Genomic DNA, 26869 nt, shown 5'->3' with positions numbered 1-26869 from the left:
TTGTTTTCTAGATGACCATGAGATAGCTTTTATTCCCAATACTTAATCTGAAGTGCTTTTGCGGTCATGAATAGAACCAGCCCAGTGACTGTTAGTATAAACAATCAACTTGTTATCCTTTTCTTTTCTGTATCATAGACAATGATTCTTTGTACCCTTCAAGTAAGGGAGAATGCGTTTTCTGCTGAATAATGCAAGCTGCTTGGTTCTTCCATAAATCTTGATACTAGGCTGACCAGATAAACTATATCTAGCCTTGTATTTATAAGATAAATAAGCGATCCCACAAGACTTCGATATCTCCTTACATCAACCTTTGTTGCACCATCATCAAGCTGTAGTTTCTGATTTGCAGCCATAGGAGTATCCATTGGCTTGCAATTTTCCATATGAATTTTTTTCAAAAAATCATCAATATATCTTTCTTGACATAAAGTTATTTCACCTGAAGATTGCTTCACTTGGATACCAAGAAAGTATTTCATGAGTCCTAGATCAGTCATTTCGAATTCTTCTTTCATTGACCTCTGTTATTACCTGGTTTTACGACATGACGTGACGAACGCAAGGAGAAGCTGTTGAACTTGGCCATGACGACATGAGACAAAGTGTTGATGAAGTGATCATGAAAAGATAAGCATTGGAATAAGTCTTCAACGGGCTCCAGAAAAATAGGGCTTGGTCACAGCTAAGAGGCCCACGATGCTAGCAACTAATAGAGAAACACTAGGGATCATGGCCAAGAAACTAGGAACTAACAAAATTCAAATAGGCAATGACATGAGCAAGGCAACGGGTACAGAAAGACTGGACTAGAGCAATACACGGGAGAGGGAGAAAAAATATAGCTTGAGAATTGTAATCTACATTTTATTCTTGCTTTGTAACTCAAGATACATTACTAGTGAAGCTTTTCCGGTTGGATCACAAACCAACACGCGGTTTTTACCCTTTTCCGGGTTTTCCGCGACACCAATCTCTTGTCTCATTTTTACATTTTTGTTCTTTGCATTTACATTCAGTAGGTTAATAATCCTATGCATTTAACCCTACAAATTTTGGTCAAAACAATTGGCGCCGTCTGTGGGAAATTGGCGCCGTCTGTGGGAAACTTGTAAAGGATTAACCTACGTATCAACGATGGCAACCGACGATCAACCACAGTCTTCACATCAAGTCAGCGAAGCCGGTGCGAGTGCTGAGTTGGCAGAGACATTGAAGAAACTACAATCTGAGATGAACACTTTGAGAACGGAGAATGAGTCCTTAAGGAAGGAGGTGGCCTCGGCCAAATCCAAAACAAAGACATCCTCAACTAGCCGAATAGTGCCAAGTGTTATTCGACGATTGAACATGGATGATGCGGAAGAGTGGGAACAACACGACACTGGAGAAAGGGATGTGATAATCACAGATCAAAATGGGAATGTGATTACAAATGGCAAGGAAACTGAACAACATGACGATGAACGACGCTATGAGGACCGAGAAGAGAGGGACACGAACAAGGAGAGGAGACGACATGAACATCGAAGGTCGAAGTCACGAAACTACATACCTGAGTCAGTACAAAAAGAGCTGCAAGAAGTGAGGGAGTTGATTCAAAGGATTCCTGTCGTGCCCAAGACTTTGGAAAATGCAACCCCTATGAGTTATGCGGACTCACCGTTTGCAGATAGCATAGCCTTGGTGGAGATTCCATAATGTTTCTTCGTCCCACAAATGAAACCATACGACGGCTCCACAGATCCTCAAGTGCACATTGCTCAATATAAGCAAAGAATATTCACCGTTCCAATCACACAGGATTTGATGGAGCCATGTATGTGCAAGGGTTTCGGGTCCACACTGACAGGTCCAGCTTTGCAATGGTTTGTGGCTCTGCCCAACGGGAGTATAAAGATGTTTGCTGACCTGGTAGACGCCTTTAACCTACAATTCGCCAGCAGCAGAGTATTTGAGAAGATGACTAGTGATCTGTATCAAATCATACAAAGGTATAGGGAGCCTCTACGTGACTATCTCACCAGGTTTAACAGGGAAAAGGTCACGATCACTAATTGTGACGTTCCAACGGCCATAGAGGCGTTCATGAGAGGCTTGGAAAAGGATTCTCCACTCTATGAAGAACTGATAAAGTACCCATGTAGGATAATGATTAAAAGGACCACGACTTTAGTAGGGTTCAGTGGTGAACAGAAAAGGACCATAGGAGAAATCACATTACCCACTTATGCACAAGGTGTGAATCTGTTGGTGAAATTCTTGATAATAGATGGCGACTCGATATACAACATCATCATGAGAAGGCCTTGGATACATGACCTGAAGGTTGTCCCTTCAACATACCATCAGGTTTTGAAATTCCCAACATCATAGGGAGTTCAACAGATCCTAGGTGATCAATCTACAGCGAGAGAATGCTACAAGACAACATGCAGCCAACCATACAACATGCTGACACCAACAAACCCACAGAAACAAAGAAGGGGCCAGAGAAGCTAGCTGAGGTCGACCTTTCCACGAGAGACAAGAAGGTTTTGATTGGGGAAGACCTATCTCCAAATATAGAGGCAAAACATATGGAATTTCTTACGACAAGTCTTGACGCCTTTGCATGGGAGCATGATAACATCACTGGCATCAGTCCTGATGTCATAACACATAAACTCAACATCGACCCAAAACACCTTCCTGTCCAACAGAAAAGGAGAAAATTTGGTTTGGAAAGAAACAAAATTATCAACGAAGATGTGAACACACTCTTGAAAGCTAGCATGATCAAAGTAGTGGACTACCCTGAACGGCTAATAAATGTGGTAATTGTTCAGAAGATGAATGTTAAGTGGAGAGTCTGTGTTGATTATACGGATTTGAACAAGGCATGTCCAAAAGATCCATATCCTTGACTTCACATTGACATAATGGTGGACTCAACGGCCAGACACGAGCTGCTCACATTCCTAGACGCTTCAAGTGGATTCAATCAAATCCAAATGGACCCGTCAGACGCTGAAAAGACTGCCTTCATAACTGACAGAGGAATATATTGCTACTTGGCCATGCCATTTGGGTTGCGTAATGCGTCAACAACATTCCAACGACTCGTCAATAAGATGTTCAAAAACGAAATAGGAAAGACGATGGAGGTATATATTGATGACATAATGGTCAAGTCAGAGAATACAGAAAACCATGTCCGAGATCTACAAGAGGTGTTGACATCTTGAGAACGTTTAACATGAAGCTCAACCCAAGTAAATTTAACTTTGCAGTGTCCTCGGGAACGTTCTTAGGACATATGGTAACAAGAAGAGGAATAGCCAATCCCAGTCAAATTAATGCCATATTTGAATTAAAAATCCCAACAAATGTTAAGGAAGTGCAAAAGTTGACGGGACGAGTGGCTGTACTCAACAGATTCATATCACGTTCTTCTGATAGGTGTAGGCTGTTCTATGATGTGCTGCGAAAGAATAAAGGTTTCGAGCAGACAGAGAAGCATGAGTCCACACTAGTTGAACTAAAGAAGTACCTGACGACACCCCCTTTACTGTCCAAGCCCAATCAAGATGAAGACCTGTACGTATACCTCTCAGTCACCGAGCATGCTGTGAGTGGAGTACTAGTCAGGACACAAGACGGGGGACAACACCCAATCTATTAGTACTTGCTTTAGCAATGACTTCTACTAAGTTAATGCATTACTTCGAGTCACACAAAATACATCTCATGACAAATTTCCCTTTGAGAATGGTGTTGAGTAAACTTGAATTGACGGGGAGAATGAGCAAGTGGGCGATATGCCTGAGAACGTTTGAAACAAACTGTTACAAGCAGAGGAAGAATTGAAACAAATGGTGACACAGACTGAAGTCAAGCCATGGACATTATATACTGATGGGGCATCTAATATGAATGGAACGGGACTGGGCTTAGTACTAAAATCGCCACAGGAGGACACAATGGTATATTCAGTATATTGTGAATTCAAAGCCACCAACAACGAGGCCGAGTATGAGGCTTTGATAATGGGGCTGATGACCGCTAAAGATTTGGATGTAAAGCATATCAAAGTCAACTGCGACTCAATCCTAATTGTCAACCACATCAATGGGACGTATGACGTAAAAGACATCAAGATGATCACATACCTTGACATTGTCAAAAGTCTGTCATGCTCCTTTGAATCTTTTCATATACAGCAAATCCCCAGAGAAGACAACACACAAGCAGACGCGCTTGCCGGACTAGGTGATGTCTTTAACGGGTACAGTTTGCTAATATCCCGACATTGCACATTTTGAAGCAAGCCAAAGAGAGATTTGAAGAAGATTTGCTTTGTATAGTCGAAATAAAGGCACTCTCCATAGACGTTGACACGAACCAAGACGAATGGCTGAGAGTATACGAGAACTATTTCCAACACGGCACTCAGCTTGACAACAGTAATGAGGCCAGAGTACTTAGGATGAGAGCATCTCGTTTCACAATGTTGGATGGAGTATTATTCAAAAAATCAGCTTCAGGAGTTTTGCAGAGGTTTCTAAGGAAGTCTGAGACTGATGTAGTATTGAGAGACCTCCATAAAGGCGAATGTGGAAACCATGCCAACGGGAGGAACTTGTCCTTGAAGCTGCTACGCTGGGATATTATAGGCCAATAATGAGGTAATACGTAGTGGACTATTGCACCTGCCATACACCAGCCATCAGAACTATTGCACCCGTCTTTGCCGTCCTGGCCATTCATGAAATGGGGAACGAACATTGTGGGAAAATTGCCACCAGCACCAGGACAGAAGGTGTTCATTTTAGCCATGACTGATTACTTCTCCAAGTGGATTGAAGCAGAGGCGTTTAAGCAAGTCACGTCTAAAGATGTAATATCGTTTATACAAAGGAACATTTTGTGCACATTTGGTGTACCATCTGAGATAGTTTGTGACAATGGTTCACAATTTATTAGTGACAAGACGGAAGCCTTTTGCAAGAAGTGGAACATAAGATTGGTCAAATCGACGCCTCGATACCCACAAGCAAACAGACAGGCTGAATCAAGCAACAAGGTAGTCATCAACAATCTAAAGAGAAGATTGACATGATGCAAAGGTAAATGGGATGAAGAACTGCCTTAGGTGTTATGGTCGGACAAGACGACACCCAAGGTGTCGACAGGACAGACACCATACAGTCTTGTCAGAAGCTGTCATGCCCACTGAGATCATGATGCCCACAGCAAGATACGACTTGTCAACCACTAACACAAATGATCAAGAGCTGTCACATGACTTAGACATAATTGATGAAGCAATGGAAATGGAAAAAGTGAGGATGGCTTTTTATCAACAAAGGGTTGCAAACTCGTACAACAAACACGTGCACATTAGGGCCTTCCAAGTGGGAGACATGGTTTTAAGGAAGACGTTCCAGAATACCATGGACGTTACAGCAGGGAAGTTTGTTGATCCTTGGGAAGGACCCTACTTCATTGATGCAGTCGTTGGACGAGGTGCTTATCAACTATCTATAATGGATGTCGTGCAAGTCCCCAGAAGTTGGAATGTGGCACACTTAAAAGCTTACCACGTGTAATGTTTTCACTCTTGCTTAAGCTTTCTTTTTTTGTTTTTTTTATGAGTATGCAATAAGTTGCTAGAACATAATCGTTACATGGTCGACTTGAGTTATTTTTCTCCCTATGCATTTTACCATGTGTGTTGATCAATAAACATGTGTTTTGTGTTACGAGATTTATGTGCTCTCTGTGCTTACACTGATGATTTTCTACTCATTAAGTAAGTATGGCATGACTTATGTTCATTATAAAGTTCTACATTACAATTATCTTAGATAACATGATTAGTAATAGCTGATTTATACGATACATGACAAATACCATGTCTCACATTATCACACCTGGGAACATACACAATTAGACGAGGGCTGATCACCCAACTACAGTAAAAGGAAATAGACTATGAATCAACCACAAAAACATAAAAACTTTTATTCACATTTTGAGCGACATATCCATGAAAAAGTACAACTTGCACACTCAATGCATTCACATGAACTGTGATCTACGAAGTGACAATTATATCACAACCACGAATAAGATGTGTGTTTCATGAGGGAAAGGCCTCTTAACCACTCAACGAGTGCATGCACCAACGAAAGAAAAGAAAAGACTAACGACTGAAACAACATCATTAATAACAGACTTCACTGAGTCATCACGATATCAACCACTAGTTATAATTCAACAAATCGTGGTAATACTAGGATACTCCATGACTTAGAGTTATGAACAACTAGTTATAAACCAACATTTGGTGACAAACGCTATGACAAATTAAGAAGTAAGAATCCAACATGGAGGCACAATGCAGAGATTACAGAATAGCCAACAAATGAAAGTGCCAACATACAGTCAGACACGAAAAACAAACACAAGGTGAGACACAAAATCACACATTAAACGACCTCTGGTGGACCCTAGAATGATTAGCCATATTGACGAACACCAAGTAAATCACAACATGACCACCACAAACACAGTAAAAAGCTTAAGGAAACGGCAACAACAATGACTTACAACCAACATTCACATAACATAAAGTGAAATAACAAGTAAAGAAACCATCAACTGTTCCCCGCCAGAGGCGAAACAGGAACTGTGTTAAAAAACCAAGGGACATTCCCCACCACAGGCGAAACACGAATGTCAAATTAGTACGAACAAGTCTAACCGACACCAACGGTTGTTGAGGGAAACATGAAACCTTAAGTCTTGAAACAAAAGAAAAACAAACACAAAATTAAAAATCTTCGATAACACTAATCTTCACCCTGGGCACTGCCCTTAGGGGATTTGGCTTCGACGTTGTGAGCATTCAGATCATCAAGGGGGAAGGCATCATCTGGAAAAGGCCTTGTTGTCGGCCACATTCCAGGAGTTCGACTCGCCCCTTTGGTATTCAAGCATCATGTCAACCCAGGTCAGCATGATTTGTTGGTGTACTGCCTTCTCAGCCTCGGTCCGTATATCACCCTCTAAGCTTTGCACCTTCGTAGCAAAATCTTCCAGTTCACTCTTAATGTCATTCTTGGATTTTAACAGCTTTGAGTTCAACTCCCCCACAACACGAATTCTAGCAACACAAGCAGTGTGCTCAGCAACCACCTCCCTCAGCCTCTTCATCTCATGTTCGTACACTTCTCGAGCCACCATTGCACTTTGAAGAGCCTGCAAGGAGAAAATTATACAACATAAGTATGGGGCAAAGCAAAAATATGATTAAAAGGAAAGATAGGAGATTGTATGAAGGCATAGCCCATAGTTTCATCTAGAATGGATCCAGCAGGCTTGGCGGACAAGGCCTCTATTGACTGGGGAAGAAGCATATCACTCAACAAATGAGCAAAAGCAGATGGTGTGGCGCTCATATAATAGCCTTGAGCAGCAAGTGGCATGAAGGAGTCTGATTTGGCAGCACTAACGGAAGGATCGATCTTAACCTTCTTGGCAAGGGGGCTACCAGAGGGGCTAAAGGTCAGAGGGGCTTTGGAGGAGTCAGTATCCATAGACTTTTCCTGACGAGTTCTCTTAGCAAACAACTCCTTGCTGGAGATTATCAGAGGTTTGATGGTGGGAGGCTTAGATTCTACAATTAAATAGAAAGGTTCAATTTGTGTCAACATAAGGATAGACAGGAAGAAGAGCAGAACAAGACATGCCAAAACGGTAAGGAAATGACATATACCTTTGGCATAGCAACGTCCTGAGCTCATCTCGAGATACTTGGCTTCATGGGGACTGTCTTGTGACTCGGAAGACAACTCTTGGACGGCCTGAGAATCCTTTAGAGCAGGAGTAGCCAATTGTTTGCTACGTGTCCGGCTGGCAGCAGACCTCTGATTTACCCTGTCAAACGTGCCAGCCTCATGCTTCAAGTAAAGCTTGCCAGACTTGGTCACAAACTCATTAACTTTCACCCTACTAGCATTACGAATGGGCCTATTCAAATTATTTGGTCATAGCCTGTCTTCAATAGGCAACTCCAAGATCTTACCAATAACAACGGCAGTCTTATCATCATTCTCATCACATTCAAATTCAAGATCTACGAGTAAATATAGTATGACTATTAGTACATAAATAGCAAGGATACATGGGTAGACTTAAAGGACGACAACAAAATGTGTGATAGTCAGGGGAATAAGTCCTATAAAACAACATAAGGAGAGAAAGGGATATGTGAACAACAAAAGAAGTCTAACACGGGAATTAGAACAAAGTACTAAAATGACAGGAGAAAGACAAAAAGCATGTGATTTCATCAACAGCAAGAACTCATACGATAAAAAATACACAACCCAGACAAAGTTAAGTTTCAATACCTGATTGAGCCTAACGGTCAAGCAGATAGTCACCAACAGAACCCAAGCTCTTCTTGTTGACAAAAAAGTATGACTTCTTCCAGTTCCTATCATTCACTGTCTCATTATTCAAAATTAGGGGCTCCTCAGTGTTCTGGTTCATAAAACCCACTCTACACCCATTGAACTTCTTTAATCCATACGAGTGTTTGACAACTTCGATGTTGATCCCAAGGTGATGTTTAGCTTCAATGGCGTCTAGGCAAGCAAAGGTCCGCCATGGAAACGACATGAGTTACCCAGGGGACACTTTCAGAGTTTTGAGTACTTCAACAATAAAGGGGAAAATGAAAACGAAAGGCCAATATCAAAAGGGTAATAATAAAAGCTAACCCAATCTTTGCAGTGTGAATCTTCACGAGTATTGGAGTCTGGTATGATGATGTTAGCCAAGGGGGGAAGGAGTAATCTGATCTCTTTGAGCTTCTCATCTTTTATGTCACACTGGTGACTATCACGAACATCTATGAGGTTAGTGGCGATCCAGGTCATTATGCTACTAGGGGTTTCAGGTTGATCAGTACTACGAAGGATGGGGCTTTTAGTTACCTTTTTGGTCATGGTGATCGCTTATAAGGAAAAAGGTTTTTGGAGATAAGTATCAGAAGGAGAAAAATGAGTTATCAACAAGTAGAGGATAGGTGTAAAGAGCACGCCAACAATGGGAGACAAGATATAGGGAAGATGAGATGAAAATTAAAGAAGGTTTCTAGGGAATCGGAAGGCCACTGCATGCATAAGGACTGCACAGGAATCGAGGTAGACAGGTCAAGAGACACATGCAAAGGAATTCAAATTTGATAACTATTCAACTGATGATGAAGATTTTATTTAATAAATTCTTTTATTAAACAAAATCTGGGGCTATTGTTATTACCTAGTTTTATGACATGATGTGACGAACGCAAGGAGAAGCTGTTAAACTTGGACATGACGACATGAGACAAGGCGTTGATGAAATGACCATGAGAAGATAAACATTGGAATAAGTCTTCAAAGGGATCCACAAAAATAGGGCTTGGTTGCAGCTAAGAAGCCCACCATGCTAGCAACTAATAGAGAAAAACTAGGGATCATGGCCAAGAAACTAGGAACTAACAAAATTCAAATAGGCAACGGCATGAGCAAGGCAATGGGTACAGAAAGACTGGACTAGAGCAACACACGGGAGAGGGAGAAAAAACATAGCTTGAGAATTGTAATCTACATTTTATTCTTGCTTTGTAACTCAAGATACATTACTAGTGAAGCTTTTCCGGTTGGATCACAAACCAACCCGCGGTTTTGACCCTTTTCAGGGTTTTTCACGTCACCAATCTCTTGTCTTATTTTTATATTTTTGTTCTTTACATTTACATTTAGTAGGCTAATAATCCTATGCATTTAACCCTACAAATTTTGGCAAAAAAAACCTCTTAAAATCTTCCACCATTTCACCGTTAGTTCCTATATAGATCAAGTCATCCACATATAAACATGCAATGAGAAAATCATGCGTACCCGATTTTTTAACATACAACGATGGCTCACTTTTGCTTCTCTGGAAACCTTGTTTGCGAAAATAATCATCGCTCTTAGCATTCCAAGCACGTGGCGCTTGTTTCAGCCCGTACAAGGCTTTACAAAAATGATAAACCTTATTTTCCTGCCCCTTTTTGATGTATCCTCGAGTCTGCTCCACGTAAACTTCTTCTTAAAGCTCTCCATTAAGAAAAGCTGATTTGACATCAAGTTGGTAGACTTACAATTGAAATTGAGCAGCAATAGTGTTTTTACCAAATTTATGTGGGTTAATGTTAAGAATATATTTATAAGTTTTTAATGAAAGAACTAGGATTATAACGTAATGAAAATAGCAAGTAAAAAACACTAGGATTTGGTGACGCGAAAAATTCCGTAAAGGATAAAAACCGCGGGTGGGATTTGTAGCCCAGCCTAATAGAGATCCACTATATCAAAATCACGTAGCTGAATTACAATGTAAGAAGTAGTGTATTTTTGTGTTTTACTAGAAGACTTGCTCTAGTCTATGTATTTTCTACTATTTATCCCGCTCTAATCTTCCTTCCGTTGTCTCTCTTTTTTATTTGAATTGCCCTCTATCTCTTTGTTAGTTATTTTTTCTCCTCCCATCTCTCCTGCCATCTTCCACGTTCTTCTCCACTTTGTTGATGCTTATCTCCTATTTTTCAGGTTTGTTATTGAATCCTTCTACACGTCTTTAGTTCTCTTCTTGCAGACGTCCATGTCGACACCTGAATGATCATGTCTTACGTATTCGTCCAGCCCTGTCACATACAAATTCTAGTCGTCATGTCGTAGAAATACTTGATATAATAATAGCCCCAAGATTCAATTAATTAAAATGTAATTAAGTTAAATCTTCACTCCGTTCGTTGCCTTCAAAAATCAAATTCATCTCCTATCTCCTTGGATTAATGTATCGTTACTTTGATACATATCCCTAGATCTCCTCATTTACCAATAAGACTTTTCCACTTTTTTCTCCCTTCTTTTTTGTATTCCCCATACACGTCTACTTCATTCGTTAAATAAGTCCTCTCCTTTGCTCTTGAACCTTTCCAAACTCTTCTTTCTCAGGTAATGGTCAAAAAATCTCGAAAAAATCAATCTCCCAAAATCAGCATCGCCATGGAAGAATCTGCTGCAAATAACTCGTGGGTCGCCACCAATTTGCTTGATGCTCGTGACAATGGTCGTTTGTCTATGAAAGAGAAAACCCTCGGTGAAGCGAAGCTATTGTTCAATGGAAACCCACAACTGGTGCTTCCTCCTTCCAATGAACTCGCAGACTGGCATAGATCTGGTTGGGTATGTTTCTATTATTACCCTTTTAGCATCGGGATGACATTTCCGTACTCTAAACTTGTCTTTGATGTCCTTGAAGCACTGCATGTATCGCCTGGTCAGCTTATGCCTTTTTCCGGGAGGACCCTTGCATGTCTCGACGCTATAGAAGCCAAACACCAATTGGGGATTGATATTGATATAGTCAAGTACTGCTATACCACCAAAAGGTTTGCTAATTGTAGGTTCAGTTTATTGACTAGGAACAAAGACGAGCTTCTCATCTTGAACAATGAGACCGTCAATGATCGAGGTTCGAAATCTGAGTTTTTCTTTGCTAATAAGGACTCTCTCGGTTCTTCTGCCGAGAAGTTCTTAGAAAGGTGGAATGTTGAAGGTAGTTTTCTCTCCTTTCTTGTGATTTTCGTTAATTTACTCCATCTTTTCCATTCTTCATAGAAGTCCATGTTTCCACTGTTATTCTTTTCTTGTCATTATGTTTTACGCTTTTGTTTCTTTACTTTATTCAATTACCCAGTCATCATTATCACTTTTTTTGTTGAATTTGGAACTCTGGGTTTTACACGGCTCCCTTTTCTTGGGCGTTTCGATTCCTTTGCAAATCCCTTTAAAGCTTTGTTAACTTATGTGTGCAGGCGTGAACTTTGAGTTGGATGACACTGATGGTCATGTCAAAGAGGTTGTTGAGAAGATTATGGCGTTGCTGGTTGGCGACAGGCTATGGCCTAATTGCCTTAATAGAGCTATAAAGAATGCCTCCATAGTTGATGCTGATGACTTTGCGGGAAGGATGAAGAAGTCATCATCGAAAATTGAGGTCAGCGCTGCTGAAACTATTGGGAGCAAAGGTGCCGCCTCTAGAACTAGAAGTAAGTTATCTATTCTTGTCCACAAGCCTTCCTTAACAGTTTACAGTGTTTCATCAGAATCTAAGGAGAGTCCCATACCTGTGAATGATATCGAAATGAGTTCTGGACTGAAATATGCCAGAGGTATTTGTCGTCTAATCCTTTATGCAATATGCCTTATATTCTCTTTGTGCAGTTTGCTTATTTTCTTGTTGTCCTTTGACCCGTGTTTCCTACTTGTAGAATTTAAACATCCTGTTTTCAAGCCTTTGCTCATTTGCAGCAAGGATCTCTTCAACAAGAGGTCCCGTTATGAGAAATCAACAGAAACTGAGACTTCCAAGGCCCCCTTCTTACTAGCCCCATTTCTAGTCCCCTTAAAAAGTCCAGAATTGACCCCCGTAGTGCATCTGATGTTGGTGGTAGTAGTCATTTTGCCCCTCTTGTATCTAATTGCTATGATGTTGAAGCCAAACCAGCTTTATTTTCTCATTTGCTTGAGGACATGTTGTTGCCTCAATCTCTGGAAAGTCACTCTTCTAAGACTGTTGGTGAAGTTCTTGATGAGGCTAAGGGGCACATATTCCATGTGAATCTTCTTGCTTCTTCTTTTTACTGTCTTTTCTCCTTTATGTTTCCACCACTGACCTATTTTTATCTTCTTTGCAGGGTTTTCAATGCGCCATGGTTGCTCAAGAGGTATATGTAAATGAGTTCAAGAGATTCGAAGAACTCGAAAACGAACATGGCAAATGTTCTGAGAAACTCGAAGCTCCTCATGACCTCGCTGCTGACAATTTAAAGGTTGCCAAGGATGTTCATAATGAGTTTGATGAGTTTGTCACCAAGGTTCAGTCTATGGAGATGGGGATGTGAGAAGAAGCTGCCAAAGTGGCCACTCAACAAATCATGCGTATTCGAATCAAGATGATGCTAGAATACGAGCGTGGTGAATGGAAGGCATGGGACGTCAATGAAACTATACACATCTACAATGATCAGTATCCTGAAGATGCATTCCCACTCGAGACTGTGGTTGCAGGTGATGGTATTTATCCTCCTAAGGATGATGAAGTTGATACTCCCAGGAATGAAGTTGAGGCTAAAAAGTGAATGGCTATTTGATGATTTTATTTTGTTTATGTTCATGTACTGTGGCATTTTGTGCCGTGACATGTTTAACTTTGTCTAAGTTGTTGGTATTGATAAACTTTTGTGATCCATTTCTGTTTCGTCGTTTGACGGGGAATGTGACTATTTCTTTTTCTGTTATGTTTGAATGTTGAACTTGGCGTACCCATGGTTGCATCATATTATATTTTAGTGTTTTTAATCGACATCTTCGCTGCAGTGTATCATGTTTGGGTTCAGATTTCCCCAATCTCATACTTTCTTTTCTGTTGTCAATTGATTGGTATAATTCGTATTCTCTATCATGTGTCATTTATTTTGGGCCTTTTGTGTTCTGAGCTAACACAAGTCCAGTTGATGTGTTAGATATTTGTTGGACTTTTGAGACTTCAGTTTCTAGAGAGTCATAATTTGTGATTATAAGTTCTCTTTGTATGTCTTGAGTTGAAATGTGATTGTATCATTATGTAGACTTATGTTACAGTCGTTTCTATGTTCAAGACGTCGATTTTGTATGATCAATGTCATATTTTACGTTGGTGTATGTACTCGTCGAGTGGTTAAGAGGCCTTCCCCTCTTGAAATTCACTTTTCTCTTGTCGACTATGTAAGTTCTTATGTTCGATGTAGAACTTGCATTGTTCGCAATAGCATTATTCTCCTTGTTGTTAAAACTATCATAATTGGGTGATCAGCCCTTTGTCGATGTTTGTAGTATTTTGTTTACGTGTTGGTTTTACATAAGGAATAACTTGTTTATTCTCGAAGTACTTTTACCACTAACAGTCTATGATAGCATAGAAGCATAACATGGTCAATCATACAGAGGTAGACATTGTAACACAGGTGATTAAATGCAAATAATTGGTATAGCACAAGTGATCATAAGGAGAAAATCATGCCACATAAATTTATTGATTGGAAGCATGAAATGTCATTATACATCTACATAAAGCAACTTGAAGCAAATATCTACTCATTACCAAAATAACTAACATGCCCTATCGACTTATTCCACAATCTTGCTAAATTGAAAAGAAAGAAAGGAGAGGGAGATATTACACATGATAGTGTTTCAAGTGAAATGTGTTTTAGCTCCTAGGAACTTGCATGCCATCTAGGGTAGACAGCTGATATGCACCACGTCCTACCACCGTGTCTATGAGGTAAGGACCTTCCCAGGTCTCTGCAAATTTCCCAGCTGTTGTGTCCATGGTGTTTTTGAACACCTTTCGTAGAACAAGATCTGCAACTTGAAATGTCTTGACATGAACATATTTGTTGTAACTTCTTGCTATCTTCTGCTGGTATGAGGCCATTCGTACCTTAGCCAAGTCTCTCAATTCGTCCACTGTGTCTAGATCATGTTGCAATTCACACTTGTTGGTATCATACGTCTGCAGCCCATACCTGGCAGTGGGCATCATGATTTTAGTAGGCAAGACAGCTTCAGTGCCATAGACTAGACTGTAGGGAGTCTGTCTAGTTGACGTGTTTGGTGTCGTTCTGTCTAACCACAACACCTAAGGCAGCTGTTCTGTCCATTTCCCCTTGCATGAAGTTAATCTCCTCTTAAGGTTGTCGATAATTATTTTGTTGCTGGATTCGGCCTAACCATTGGCCTGGGGGTATCTAGGTGTTGACTTTATCAGACTAATGTTCCATCTTCTACAAAAAGCCTCCGTCGTGTCGCTTATAAACTATGATCCATTATCACAAATGATTTCGGATGACACTCCAAACTTGCATAAAATATTTCTTTGCATAAATGAAATAACCTCCTTAGAAGTTACTTGTTTGAACGCCTCAGCTTCAATCCATTTTGAAAATTAATCCGTCATTCTCAACATGAAGACTTTCTATCCAGGTGTCGGTGGCATTTTCCCCACGATATCCATTCCCCACTTCATGAATGGCCATGATGGTATAGACGGGTGTAGGAATTCTGATGGCTGATGCCCAATGGGAGCATGTCTTTGGCAGGCGTCACATTTCTTTGTATAGTCTAGTGCATCTCGTCTCAGTGTTGGCCAATAATAGCCCATACGCAGTATTTTTAGCGAGAGATTCCTACCATTGGTGTGGTTACCACAATCACCTTCATGGACATCTCTTAACACCATGCCAGCTTCGTTTTTCTCTATACATCTCTGTAGTGTCCCTGTGGCTGACTTCTTGAACAATACATCATCCAAGATGTTGAAGAGGGACGCTTTTCTCCTTAGTACTCTGGCATCATTGCTGCTATCAGGTTGTTTTCCGTGTTGTAAATAGTCCTTATAGACTTTTGTCCATCCGTCTTGGGAGTTTTCTAGGTTGATGTTTGTGGCATTGACCTCTGAAACTTCCAACATTCTCTCATTGGATGGTTTGTTGATGTGTAAAGTAGGGACATTTGCTACATCAAAGTCTTTGAAGACAGCTCCTAGCCCAACCAATGCGTCAGCTTGTGTATTTTGTTCTCTTGGAACCTGCTGAATGTGGAAGGTGTCAAAAGAACACTGTAGTAATTTTACAATGTCAAGGTAAGTAATCATTTTATTTTCTTTAGCTTCATAAGATTCGTTGACATGATTGACAATCAAAAGTGAATCACAATTTACATCAATATGTCTAACCTTCAAGTCTTTCGCAGTAATGAGACCTATGATCAAAGCCTCATACTCGGCCTCATTGTTAGTAGCTTTGAATTCACAACAAATTGAATATGCCATTATATCCCCCTGTCGTGATTTTAGTACAAGTCCCAAACCTGTACAATTCACATTGGAAGCCCCGTCTATGTAAAGTGTCCACGGTTGTATCTCTACTTGAGAAGTCACTTGTTTCAGTTCTTCTTCGGCTTGTGTGAGTTGAGTTGGACTAAAACCAACCACAAAATCTGCTAAGGCTTGTGACTTGATGGTTGTCCTCGTATCATATGAGATGTCATACGTGCTTAGTCGGATTGACCATTTGGCCATCCGTCCTGTCAGCTCAGGTTTGCTCAAAACCATTCTTAAAGGAAAGTTAGTCATAACATGTATCTTGTGAGATTCGAAATAATGCCTCAATTTCGTGGATGTCATGGTTAGGGCAAGGATTAATTTTTCAAGAGAAGAGTACCTGGTTTCAGCATCTATAAGGCTCTTGCTGACATAGTAGATTGGGTGTTGGACACCTTCCTTTTCCTTCACTAGAACTCCACTTACAGCATGATCTGTCACCAACAGGTATACGTATAGGTCTTTACCTTGACTTGGTTGGCCAGCAATGGAGGTGTTGTCCGATATGCTTTTAGCTCCTGAAGTGCAAGTTCATGCTTGTCCGTCCATTCAAACCCCTTGTTCTTTCTCAATACGTCATAAAACATCTTGCACCGGTCTGAGGAATGAGAGATGAACCGGTTCAGTGCGGCTACCCGTCCTGTCAACTTCTGCACATCCTTGACATTGGTTGGGCTTTTCAACTCAAAAATGGCATTAATCTGATCAGGGTTGGCTTCTATGCCTCTTCTTGTCACCATGTGCCCCAAAAATTTTCCTGACGACACTGCAAAGTTGCATTTTGATGGGTTAAGCTTCATGTTGTATTGTCTCAGTATGTCAAACACCTCATTTAGGTCTTTGACATGGTTCTCTGCATTTTCTGACTTGACCACCATATCGTCAATATATACTTCCATTGTTCGTCCAATTTGGTTTTTGAACATTTTGTTGACAAGTCGTTGAAATGTAGCTGAAGCATTGCGTAATCCAAATGGTATGGCCAAGTAGCAGTATATCCCCCTGTCTGTCACAAAAGCTGTCTTCTAGGCATCTGACGGCTCCATCTGAATCTGATTAAAGCCACTTGACGCGTCAAAAACCGTCAATAGCTCATGTCCTGCTGTTGCATCTACCATGATGTCTATGTGGGGTAAAGGATATGGGTCTTTTGGACACGCCTTATTCAGGTCCGTGTAATGTACACACACTCGCCATTTGTCATTCTTCTTTTGCACTATGACAACGTTCGCTCGCCACTCAGGGTAGTCCATCTCTTTTATCATTCCTTCTTTCAGGAGTCGTCCAACTTCTTCACTTATGATTTTGTTTCTTTCAGCGGCAAATTTTCTCCTTTTCTGTTGTACTGGGACATGTTGTGGATCGACATTCAATTTATGGGTAATCACGTATGGACTAATTCCTGTAATGTCCTCGTGTTCCTATGCAAACGCGTCCAAATTTGTTGACATGAACTGCACCAAGTTAGCTTCAATATTTGGAGACAAATCCTCTCCTACCAACATTTTCTTTTCACCCGTGGAAAGGTTCACTTCTGCTAGCTTTTCTGGACCTAGTATTGACATCCCATGCATTGTCTTAGTGTCATGGCTGATTGTAGGCTTTAAGAATGTCTTGTAGCATTCCATGGCTGTATTCTGGTCTCTAACAATCTGTTGCACACCCCACGGTATTGGGAATTTCATCACTTGATGGTATGTGGATGGTACTGCTTTTAGATTATGAATCCAAGGTCGTCCCATTATGATGTAAGTAGAGTCAATCCCGTCGATTATCAAAAACCGTTGCAAAAGGTTTACTCCTTGTGCATACATCGAAAGTGATATTTCACCCATGGTTCTCTTTGTCTCACCACTGAATCCCACAAGTGTAGTTGTTTTCATTATCATGTCACTCTCTGCCAATCCCATTTGATTCAGTGTACTCAATATCATTATATTTGCAGCACTCCCGTTGTCCACTAGAATTCGTTTTATGAGACAGTTACCAATTGGGAGTGATATGATCAGGCTGTCTTGTTGTGGCACTTTGACATGTCCTCTATCTTTCTCATCAAACACTAGAGCTGGAATGTTGTATTCTTTGACATCTGCATTTGCCACTCTCACACCCGTTTCCCTAACTGCACATTTGGCTTGAGAGTAGGTCTCGCCACATACTTCTGAGCCTCCTGCTATGAAACTAATCACTTTGTGATATGGAGGTGGTTCCCTTGGTGGTGTTCTTTCTCTCTGTGGTGGTGTCCTGTCTCTTCTTATTGCTGTCATCTTGTTGTTCGACATGAACTCAGTTAGGTACCCCTTCTTGACGAGGAACCATATCTCTTTTCTCAAAGCAACACAGTCATAGGCTTTGTGTCCTTAGTCTCCATGATAGTCACACCACAATTTGGAATTTGGGTTGGCCTTTGGCTTGTCACTTTTTTATGGACACTTGACAACATCACCTAGTCTCGTGAATTCTCTCATCATTGCAGAAGGTGTTATGGTGAATCCATAGCTGTCATATGTTGGTGACAAGTTGGGGTCTTTTCTCCAATCAGCATACTCCTTTGTCGCATTCACACGATTGTCATCCCTGTTAGTCCTCGTGTATGGTTCCTCCCTTGTCATTCTGGAGTACGGCTTGTACTCCCTCGTTCATGTCGTGGTTAGCTTCTGACTTGGATGGTAGTACTTGTCATCCTCTTCCCTTCGATCCTCTTCAATTTGACCTATGTCATAGCCTTGGCCTACACATCATCCATTATCCTACATGGGTATTTTGTGAGTTCCTAATACAGTGGTGAACCCCTCTCCAATCCTCTCCTGAATGCTTCGATGGCTGTTGGGATGTCACAGTCGGTCACTTTCTCCCTGTTGAATCATGTCAAGTAGTCACGTAGTGGTTCCCTGTACCTCTGCACAACCTTGTCCAAATCACTTGTTATTTTCTCGAAGATCCTGCTACTGGAAAATTGAATCTTGAACGCATCCAGCAGGTCAGCAAAGGTGCTTATGCTCCCATTGGGTAAGGACACAAACCATTGCAATGCTGGCCCAGACAATGTCGATCCAAAACCCTTACACATGCAAGGCTCCCGTAAGTCTTGTATTATTGGTACCGAGGACATGCATTGTTTGTATTGTGCAATATGCTCTTGTGGATCACTATACCCGTCGTACGGCTTCATGTTCGGCACTGTGAAGCGTTTGGGAATTTTAACCAAAGCTATGATGTCAACAAAGGGTGAATCGGCTTAACTTGTGGGCTTCGCCTTTTCTAGTGGCTTGGGGACACCTGGTATGCGTTGAATCATCTCTCTAACTTTCTATAATTCTCTTTGCACTGACTCCGCGATGTAGCCTCGTGATTTCGATCTCCTGTGCCTAGACCTCCTCCTTTCCCGTTCCGAATCTCGTTCTTTCCTTATAGTGTCATTGTTGTCCGTTCGAAAGCGTTCAGTGTCCTTGTCTGTCATTATGACGTTCCCATCTTGGTCTGTGATGATGACATCCCTTTCTATTTCAGGTTGATCCCATTCCTCAGCCTCGTCCATGTTCAATCGCCTAGCAACACTTTGTACTGTCTTTTTACTCGCAGTTTTCATCTTGGACATCGCAGTGGAAACTTCCTTCTTCAAGGATTCATTCTCAGATCTCAATTTCTCCATCTCTGATTGTAGCTTTTTCAATGTTGCTTCCATCTCCTTGTTGTTGGAAGCGTTGCCTTTTGTGTCGTGGTGGTTCGCTGGTGGACATGATGTAGGTGTGTAGAAATTCTTAGCAATTTCCCACAGACGGCGCCAATTGTTTTTACCAAATTTATGTGTGTTAAAGGTAAGAATATATTTATAAGTTTTTAATGAAAGAACTAGGATTATAATTTAATGAAAATAGCAAGTAAAAAACACCGGGATTTGGTGACGCGGAAAATCCCATAAAGGATAAAAACCGCGGGTGAGATTTGTAGCCCAGCATAAAAGAGATCCACTATATCAAAATCACATAGCTGAATTACAATGTAAGAAGTAGTGTATTTTTGTGTTCTACTAGAAGACTTGATCTAGTCTATGTATTTTCTACTATTTATCCCCCTCTAATCTTCCTGCCGTTGTCTCTCTTTTTTATTTGAATTGCCCTCTATCCCTTTATTATCTATTTTTTCTCCTCCCATCTCTCTTACCATCTTCCACGTTCTTCTCCACTTTTTTGATGCTTATCTCCTATTTTTCAGGTTTGTTATTGAATCTTTCTACACGTCTTTGACTCTCTTCTTGCAGCCGTCCATGTCGACACCTGAATGATCATTTCTTACGTATTCGTCCAGCCCCGTCGCATGCAACTTCTAGTCGTCATGTCATAGAAATACTTGATATAACAAATAGCAAGTACATATCTTATTGTCTTCATGCGTACTACTGGAGCAAAAGTTTCAGTAAAATCAATTTCCGGTTGCTGAGAAGTACCCCTTAGCTACTAATCTTGCTTTGTGCTTTTGGACTGTTCCATCTTTATTATATTTTATCTTATAGACCCACTTCAGTCCTATGACATCTTTATTTTCAGGAGGATCAACAAGTCTCCATGTATGATTCTTCTCTATTGTTATAATCTCATCATCCATTGCTTTTCTCGATGTTCCTTCTTTTGCAGCATCCTTAAAATTTTTTGGTTCACATGTAAAGAATGCCACATTATAAGAATCATCGTCAAGCTTTGCAAGCTCGTTAGCAAGACTTCTCTAACTTACTTAAAATAAAGATCTGAGATCAATACTCTTTGCTTAGAGAAGTGAGGGCTTATAACAATGTTATTCTAACTTAGATTGGTTAATAAATATGCAACATAAATCTTTGCCTGCTAAGCTCATAGTTACAAATAAGTTGATTCATCTTACAAGAAAGCGAGAGTGCATGTTGTTATATGGATTTCAATTATGAAAAGTTCTGACCTTGATTTTTTTGCCAATTTCACCAGAACTCGCCTCAGTATGCTCAATACAATTCTGTCCTGTACTTTTCTTATGAACCACTCCAACGGAGACCTCGTCTCTAGAAAAGGCAGAGGTGAGCATATAGTCCTGGAAACAAAATATTAACTTCCCATAAATTTGCACTATTAAGATTTAAGAGGAACCTTATCTAAGATCTTACTGCGTAACTGCTTATTGATTATTAATAAATTTGCCTTGATAATTTCATGGCACTCCTGGCCAATGGTTAGCTCAAACGTATGAAGTAACTGACGAAGTTCATAATGGCCAATGGTTAGCTTATACTGATAATTAATCAGATAATTCCAATAAACATTATAAAGAATGCTCAGATGAGACTTCATGCGATTCTTTAAAACTTTATGATCACATGGTAAATTTCTAACCTATAATGAATGTTAATGAATATCTGACTGTTATCATGAATGTTCGACTACGGTAATTCTGGTGAGACCTCAATGTAACAGACCAGCTCTGATGAAAATTTGCAAGATATACCTGAACGACTTTGCAGCATCAACAATTTCACTAATGTACATATCAGATGGAAATATCTGGAAGTGAAGAGCAGAAAACATTAGACAAAGGACAAAGTATAAGCACTTGTAACTTAATGACATGCTTGATCTAAAGTTAGAGGATTGAGCAGATCACTGAAAACTGATCACGTCATAAATGGCTAGTACATGAACGACAAAAATTAGTGTCAGAGAAATAAATGGAACAGTAGGTTTTTTATGCCTGTTTTAATATAGTAATTAGTGACTAATTAATCTATTAAAATATTCGCGTGAAACATGTACGAATATTTTTTTTTTCTTTGGTTCCTTTTGTTGTGTCATATGTGTTTACTCCATACATATAATCACATACACGAAAAAAAATCCTTTTCCATTACCTAATTACTTTTTTGAGGATTACATAAGCCTCCTTATAGACTCCTAATTACTTTTGGCTGATAGCCAGGGCCACGATTTATTTGATAGTTCAAAAATATGTAGATAACACATTAAGGAATTTATAAAGAATTTTAAGTGTAACAAAAAGCATTTCCGACAAGAACATAATGTAGAAAAGTGAATTAGCTGGGACTTAAAAATATACTTGGTTTCTTTTATCTTTACTCCTCAAAGTATCGAACCATGATACATGGACAAAGGTTATGTATAAAATTCTATGCAGCTGTTACAAAGATCATACCTCAGCATGTTTAAGCTCCATGGTACCATCCACTAGCAATTCATGTGTCTGTTCATATGGATGGATAATGTCTTCTATTTTTAATTGAGAGAACAAATTTTCAAAGTTAGGAGCGTATGTCGTTAAAGATAACTTCATGTTGTTATTTTCATACTAATATATTAAAACAAACTCAACATAAATCGTAGGTCGGTATTATATGCTAACTGGAAAACTTGGGACCAACAGACTTAGTAATATATGCTTATTAAATTCTACTACAAACATGAGCTTACTTGGTATCAACAGACTTGGGTATGATGGGCTTACATATAATGCAAACAATCCTGGTAAAACCAATACAAAGTGACATCCGGAATCATAATAATTCATTAATCCTTAGATAGGTTATATCTATATTCAAATTAGGATTATTAATATCGAACTAAAATAATATTTTTATGCACAATAAAATCATAATAAAGTCATATATAATATTATAACATCCATATTAAAATAAGTATGTGCATCACACATGTTATCTATACTACTATATTTAAACCAAACTCAAGATAAATCGTTCATCAGAATTATGACCTCAACCGAAAAATTTGGTACTAATACACGTATTAAAATGAGCTTATTAAAATCTAATACAAACATGAGCTTACATGGTATAAACATGATAGTTTATTAAGATCTATTACAAACAATCCTCTTAAAACTAATACAAAGTGATATATTATAAGTATACAATCTGTAATCATAATAATTTGTTAATTATTTAAATAATATATATCTATATCCAATATAGATTTATTAATTTTCAATTATTATTATGCATAATATATTCATATTAGATTCAGAACATTACAACTATAATATTAAAATAAGCTCGTGCATCACATGCGTTTTTCAATATTCTATACTACTATAAAGCCGAACTCAAGATAAATCATTGGTCATTACAATCGGATTACTAAAATCTAATAAAAAAATATTTATTTTAAAAATCCAATACAAAGTGATAGCTTAAATTCTAATCCGGAAATATAATATTTTTTTAGTGCTTTATATAGTATATATTTTTATCCAATTTAGATATATTAATATCCAACTAAAATAATATTATTATTCACAGTAAAATCATATTAGAGTCACTGCATTATTTATATCACAATAATATAAACTCGTGCATCACATAAGTTGTTAGTTAGTACTATATTAAAGCCGCATTCAAGATAAATCGTTGGGCGGTATTTTGGGCTAAACAACCTTCGTGAAGTGAGCTTATTAAAATCCAATACAAACATATTTATTAAAAACCCGATCTATTTATCTATATATATTATATACTCCCACCTTTAATCTAAACTACTTTATCTCTAGGTTAATAGGCTAAAACATAATTGAACTCACACCTTTGTAGTTGGGTAATTGAACTCAAAAAGTTTGCAGTCAACTAACTTGCATTTACATGATCACTGTCAACATATTTAAATGGACTAACCGAGTGCTGATATGGCTCTATGACATGTTAAAAAACATCGAGATGGCTTGCTAATTTGTCATAATTCGAGTAACAATATACATTGACGGGGATCGATAAACGAGGACTACTAACATTCGTAAAGATACATATTATATATATACATTATATATATTTATATATATAACTAAGTATTGAAGAGGTTGAGTAAGATTATGGGATTAAGAACTGAGATGATAGGTGAGATGATAGGTATGAGTACATCGACACATGTACAAAATCACCTTAACAATAAAGTCTTACATTATACCTAAACAATTGAAATCAATTAATCATAATACCCATAAATTGAAAAGGCCTGGAATTCAAAATGGGTATATGAACTCTAGAAGTTAACTCATCGACTCATTATTTTTTTTGTTTCTTTTTGGTCTGATCCCTTCCCCATCTTTCAATTCCTTCCTTCGATTTTTTTTCTTTGATCATACTTCTACAGCAATTTGATCGGCTTTCCTTTTCATCTTCATGTGTAAATAGTATTAATATATAACTGTTTCTAAACTTTGTTATTTGATGTGTCTGATTCAAATGGTTCGGTCTTATTTATGTTTTAATTGCGTCTAATTGTACCAGCTTACGGGTCATAAAGTCTACACGCATAGCTAAAGAAAACTTAACGTCCCTTTGTTACAAATCAACAAAAATTAAGGCGCAAGGTATTTTTTGTTTAATTATTCAAGTGCAAGTTAATATTAGTAAAGAAAGTTAATATTTATTTTATTACGTGTTCCTTGACATTGAGGGCATCCCTCACCAAACTAAAGATAATTATTTAAACCGTAACAATGGACTTAGCACCGTTATTTTTTTATGTATTGATTATAATTAGATACTTAAATTTCAATCCTTATTTTTTCTAAGTTGGACAAAAATATTATAATAAACATATCTATATGACTTTATTTCGTATCTCACAGAAAATAAAGTTACTAATAATTTGATAATTCAATTCTTCTTTAATATTATACAAGCCTGTAACCCGTCCGATGCACGGATTAATTTTAATATTTTTTCCTATTATTAGTATAATCTTATTTTTATAAAAAATAAATAAATTATTTTATAATCCGTGCGCTGTCCGGATTAATTTTGACATTTTTCAAGGAAAATAGGGTATAATTGGTCGATTTGATCTTGGTTAACACTATTCTAAATTTTTTTTAGCACTTTTAAAAATAATATAGACACATATAAATTATTAAAATAATTAATTTATATATCCAATTTAACTACAAACTCTATTAATCGCCCAACTTCTTATTAACCTTTTTTATTAAAAGTAAATCACTTAATAAAATATATAAAATAGAATAATAGATTATTAAATAATTTATTAAATTAATTTAAATTGAACAATATGTTATTAATTAATAATATATATTTGGTACGATAAATTATCCTATAACCCGTGCGGTGCCCGGTAATTTTAATATTTCTTGTCATACTTTTGTAAAATACATATTTTCATAAAAAGAAAATAAATTATAAAATATTGAATGTAAATATGAAATTAATGATATAATTATTTTTTTATGTAAGTAGTATAGTAGAGTTTGTAAAGAAGTTGAGTTTAAGTAGTACTCCCTCCGTCCCTTTTAATTTTAATTGTTTAAAATACCGACACCCATTTTAAGGTGCATATAAAGTATAGTTTTGTAATTTTTTTTATAATTTTGTTTTTTTGAATAAAAATTAAAATATTCAACTTTTATTCAGAAAAAGAAAATTATAAAAATAAGTTACATAACTATACTTTTTATGCATCTTAAAATGCGTGTAGACACTCCCTCACAACAAATGTAAACAATTGGATGTGACTAAGGAGTATAATATAGATATAACTACTACAAATGATAGAGTTTGTAGTTATGTTGGATACATAAATTAAATATTTTTAGTGAATTATATGTGTTTAATTTTTTTTGGAAGGTGTTAGCAAATATTTTAGGAAGGTGTTAACCGACCAAATTAATTAATTATAATAGTATAATATAGATGGTTTCTCCTTATAGCATTTAAATAACTATATAATTTACATGATAAACACATCATTATCATGTTTTAGTACTCAAAATATCAAACAATTATAACCATAATATTTTATATTGTATTTTATTTTTAAAAATTATACAATATTCAATAGAATATATTTATCAGCCTAATCATACTAGCTTTTTTTCTTTTAACGCCACAACCTCAAAATACTTTTAAAATATCAAACATTTTGAGAAGCCATATAAATATAGAAGAAGATTATGAGATGGTTTTTGTAGGTATAATACATTAATTATTGTTTTTAACTATAATTATCCATCTTCTATTCCTATAGAAAATTAAATAATCTTGATTATACCTGCATCATTTCAAAATCCAATATAATATTCTCTCAAATATATGACTTACTTTTAAAAATCTATATACTACGAAATATATTTATTCAAATTATAATATTACTATTTTGGCATTTATTTTTAAAAAAATGATGAGGGTAAGAAGAATCTAGAACGTCCCTTTAAATTCTAGCACTGATACTTCTTAAAAACATTGGTAGAAATTTAAATTCACATATGTTTGCTCTATTATGTTAGATGTATGCCTTAATAACCCCACTAAAAATTTTCTATTACCTTAATGTAATTTTTTATCATTACATGCCTCTCAGCTTTACAACATGTACACACATATGTGTATTATTTGTACAAGTATCCCCACAATCTCGTCTTATCCCTTATAAACTCTAAGCTTAGGTACCCATAAACTTGAGATAATTCTTTTAACTCTCATGTGGTTAATCTCTTTGTAGGAAATTAATTAATTTTTTATGGGTGTTGTATGAAATATATATTTAAATATATGTCTATGTGACCATCTTAAACTACATATGGATTCACTTTATGATATCAAGGGTTTCAATTTTGTAATTGTAAATAAAATTTGACACTTTGTAGTGTTACAAGATTTAAGGTCTCGGGGATAAGCAAAATTAATTTACATTGAGAAATGCATTTAGAATATATCAAATTGCTTTGGTTTTTTGTTTTTCTTTTAAAAATTAGTATCTTAATTATTTTAAAGCATCAACATGTTAACATGTTTAGTTTCTGAAATTTGAGTAGTTTTACTCTATTGTTTTGCGCTACAGCAGCAAGAACA

At 37.6% G+C, this 26869-nt stretch overlaps 4 protein-coding genes across 4 annotated transcripts; 1 reads left to right on the top strand and 3 right to left on the bottom strand.

Moving 5' to 3' along the window:
- The first annotated feature begins 3857 nt into the window (after nucleotides 1-3857).
- On the top strand, nucleotides 3858-4666 carry LOC141719312 (uncharacterized). Its single transcript, XM_074521684.1, has 2 exons — nucleotides 3858-4259; nucleotides 4310-4666. Exons 1-2 carry the CDS (start codon nucleotides 3858-3860, stop codon nucleotides 4664-4666), a joined length of 759 nt encoding a protein of 252 aa, XP_074377785.1.
- A 1712-nt stretch (nucleotides 4667-6378) lies between these two features.
- On the bottom strand, nucleotides 6379-8036 carry LOC141720571 (uncharacterized). Its single transcript, XM_074523062.1, has 2 exons — nucleotides 7766-8036; nucleotides 6379-7666 (listed from the first exon to the last, which is right to left on the bottom strand). The coding sequence occupies exons 1-2, from the start codon at nucleotides 7791-7793 to the stop codon at nucleotides 7263-7265; spliced, it is 432 nt and encodes a 143-aa protein (XP_074379163.1). The 5' UTR covers nucleotides 7794-8036; the 3' UTR covers nucleotides 6379-7262.
- Nucleotides 8037-15108: 7072 nt separating this feature from the next.
- On the bottom strand, nucleotides 15109-16245 carry LOC141719311 (uncharacterized). The gene has a single exon (XM_074521683.1). The coding sequence runs from the start codon at nucleotides 16243-16245 to the stop codon at nucleotides 15109-15111; it is 1137 nt and encodes a 378-aa protein (XP_074377784.1).
- Nucleotides 16246-17435: 1190 nt separating this feature from the next.
- On the bottom strand, nucleotides 17436-18281 carry LOC141719310 (uncharacterized). Its single transcript, XM_074521681.1, has one exon. The coding sequence runs from the start codon at nucleotides 18279-18281 to the stop codon at nucleotides 17436-17438; it is 846 nt and encodes a 281-aa protein (XP_074377782.1).
- Nucleotides 18282-26869: the final 8588 nt, after the last annotated feature.

The sequence above is a fragment of the Apium graveolens genome, chromosome 4 (assembly GCF_009905375.1).
Source record: "Apium graveolens cultivar Ventura chromosome 4, ASM990537v1, whole genome shotgun sequence".
NCBI lineage: Eukaryota > Viridiplantae > Streptophyta > Magnoliopsida > Apiales > Apiaceae > Apium > Apium graveolens.
The sequence above is the reverse complement of the archived record's forward strand: the minus strand, read 5'-3'. Positions and strand labels throughout refer to the sequence as shown.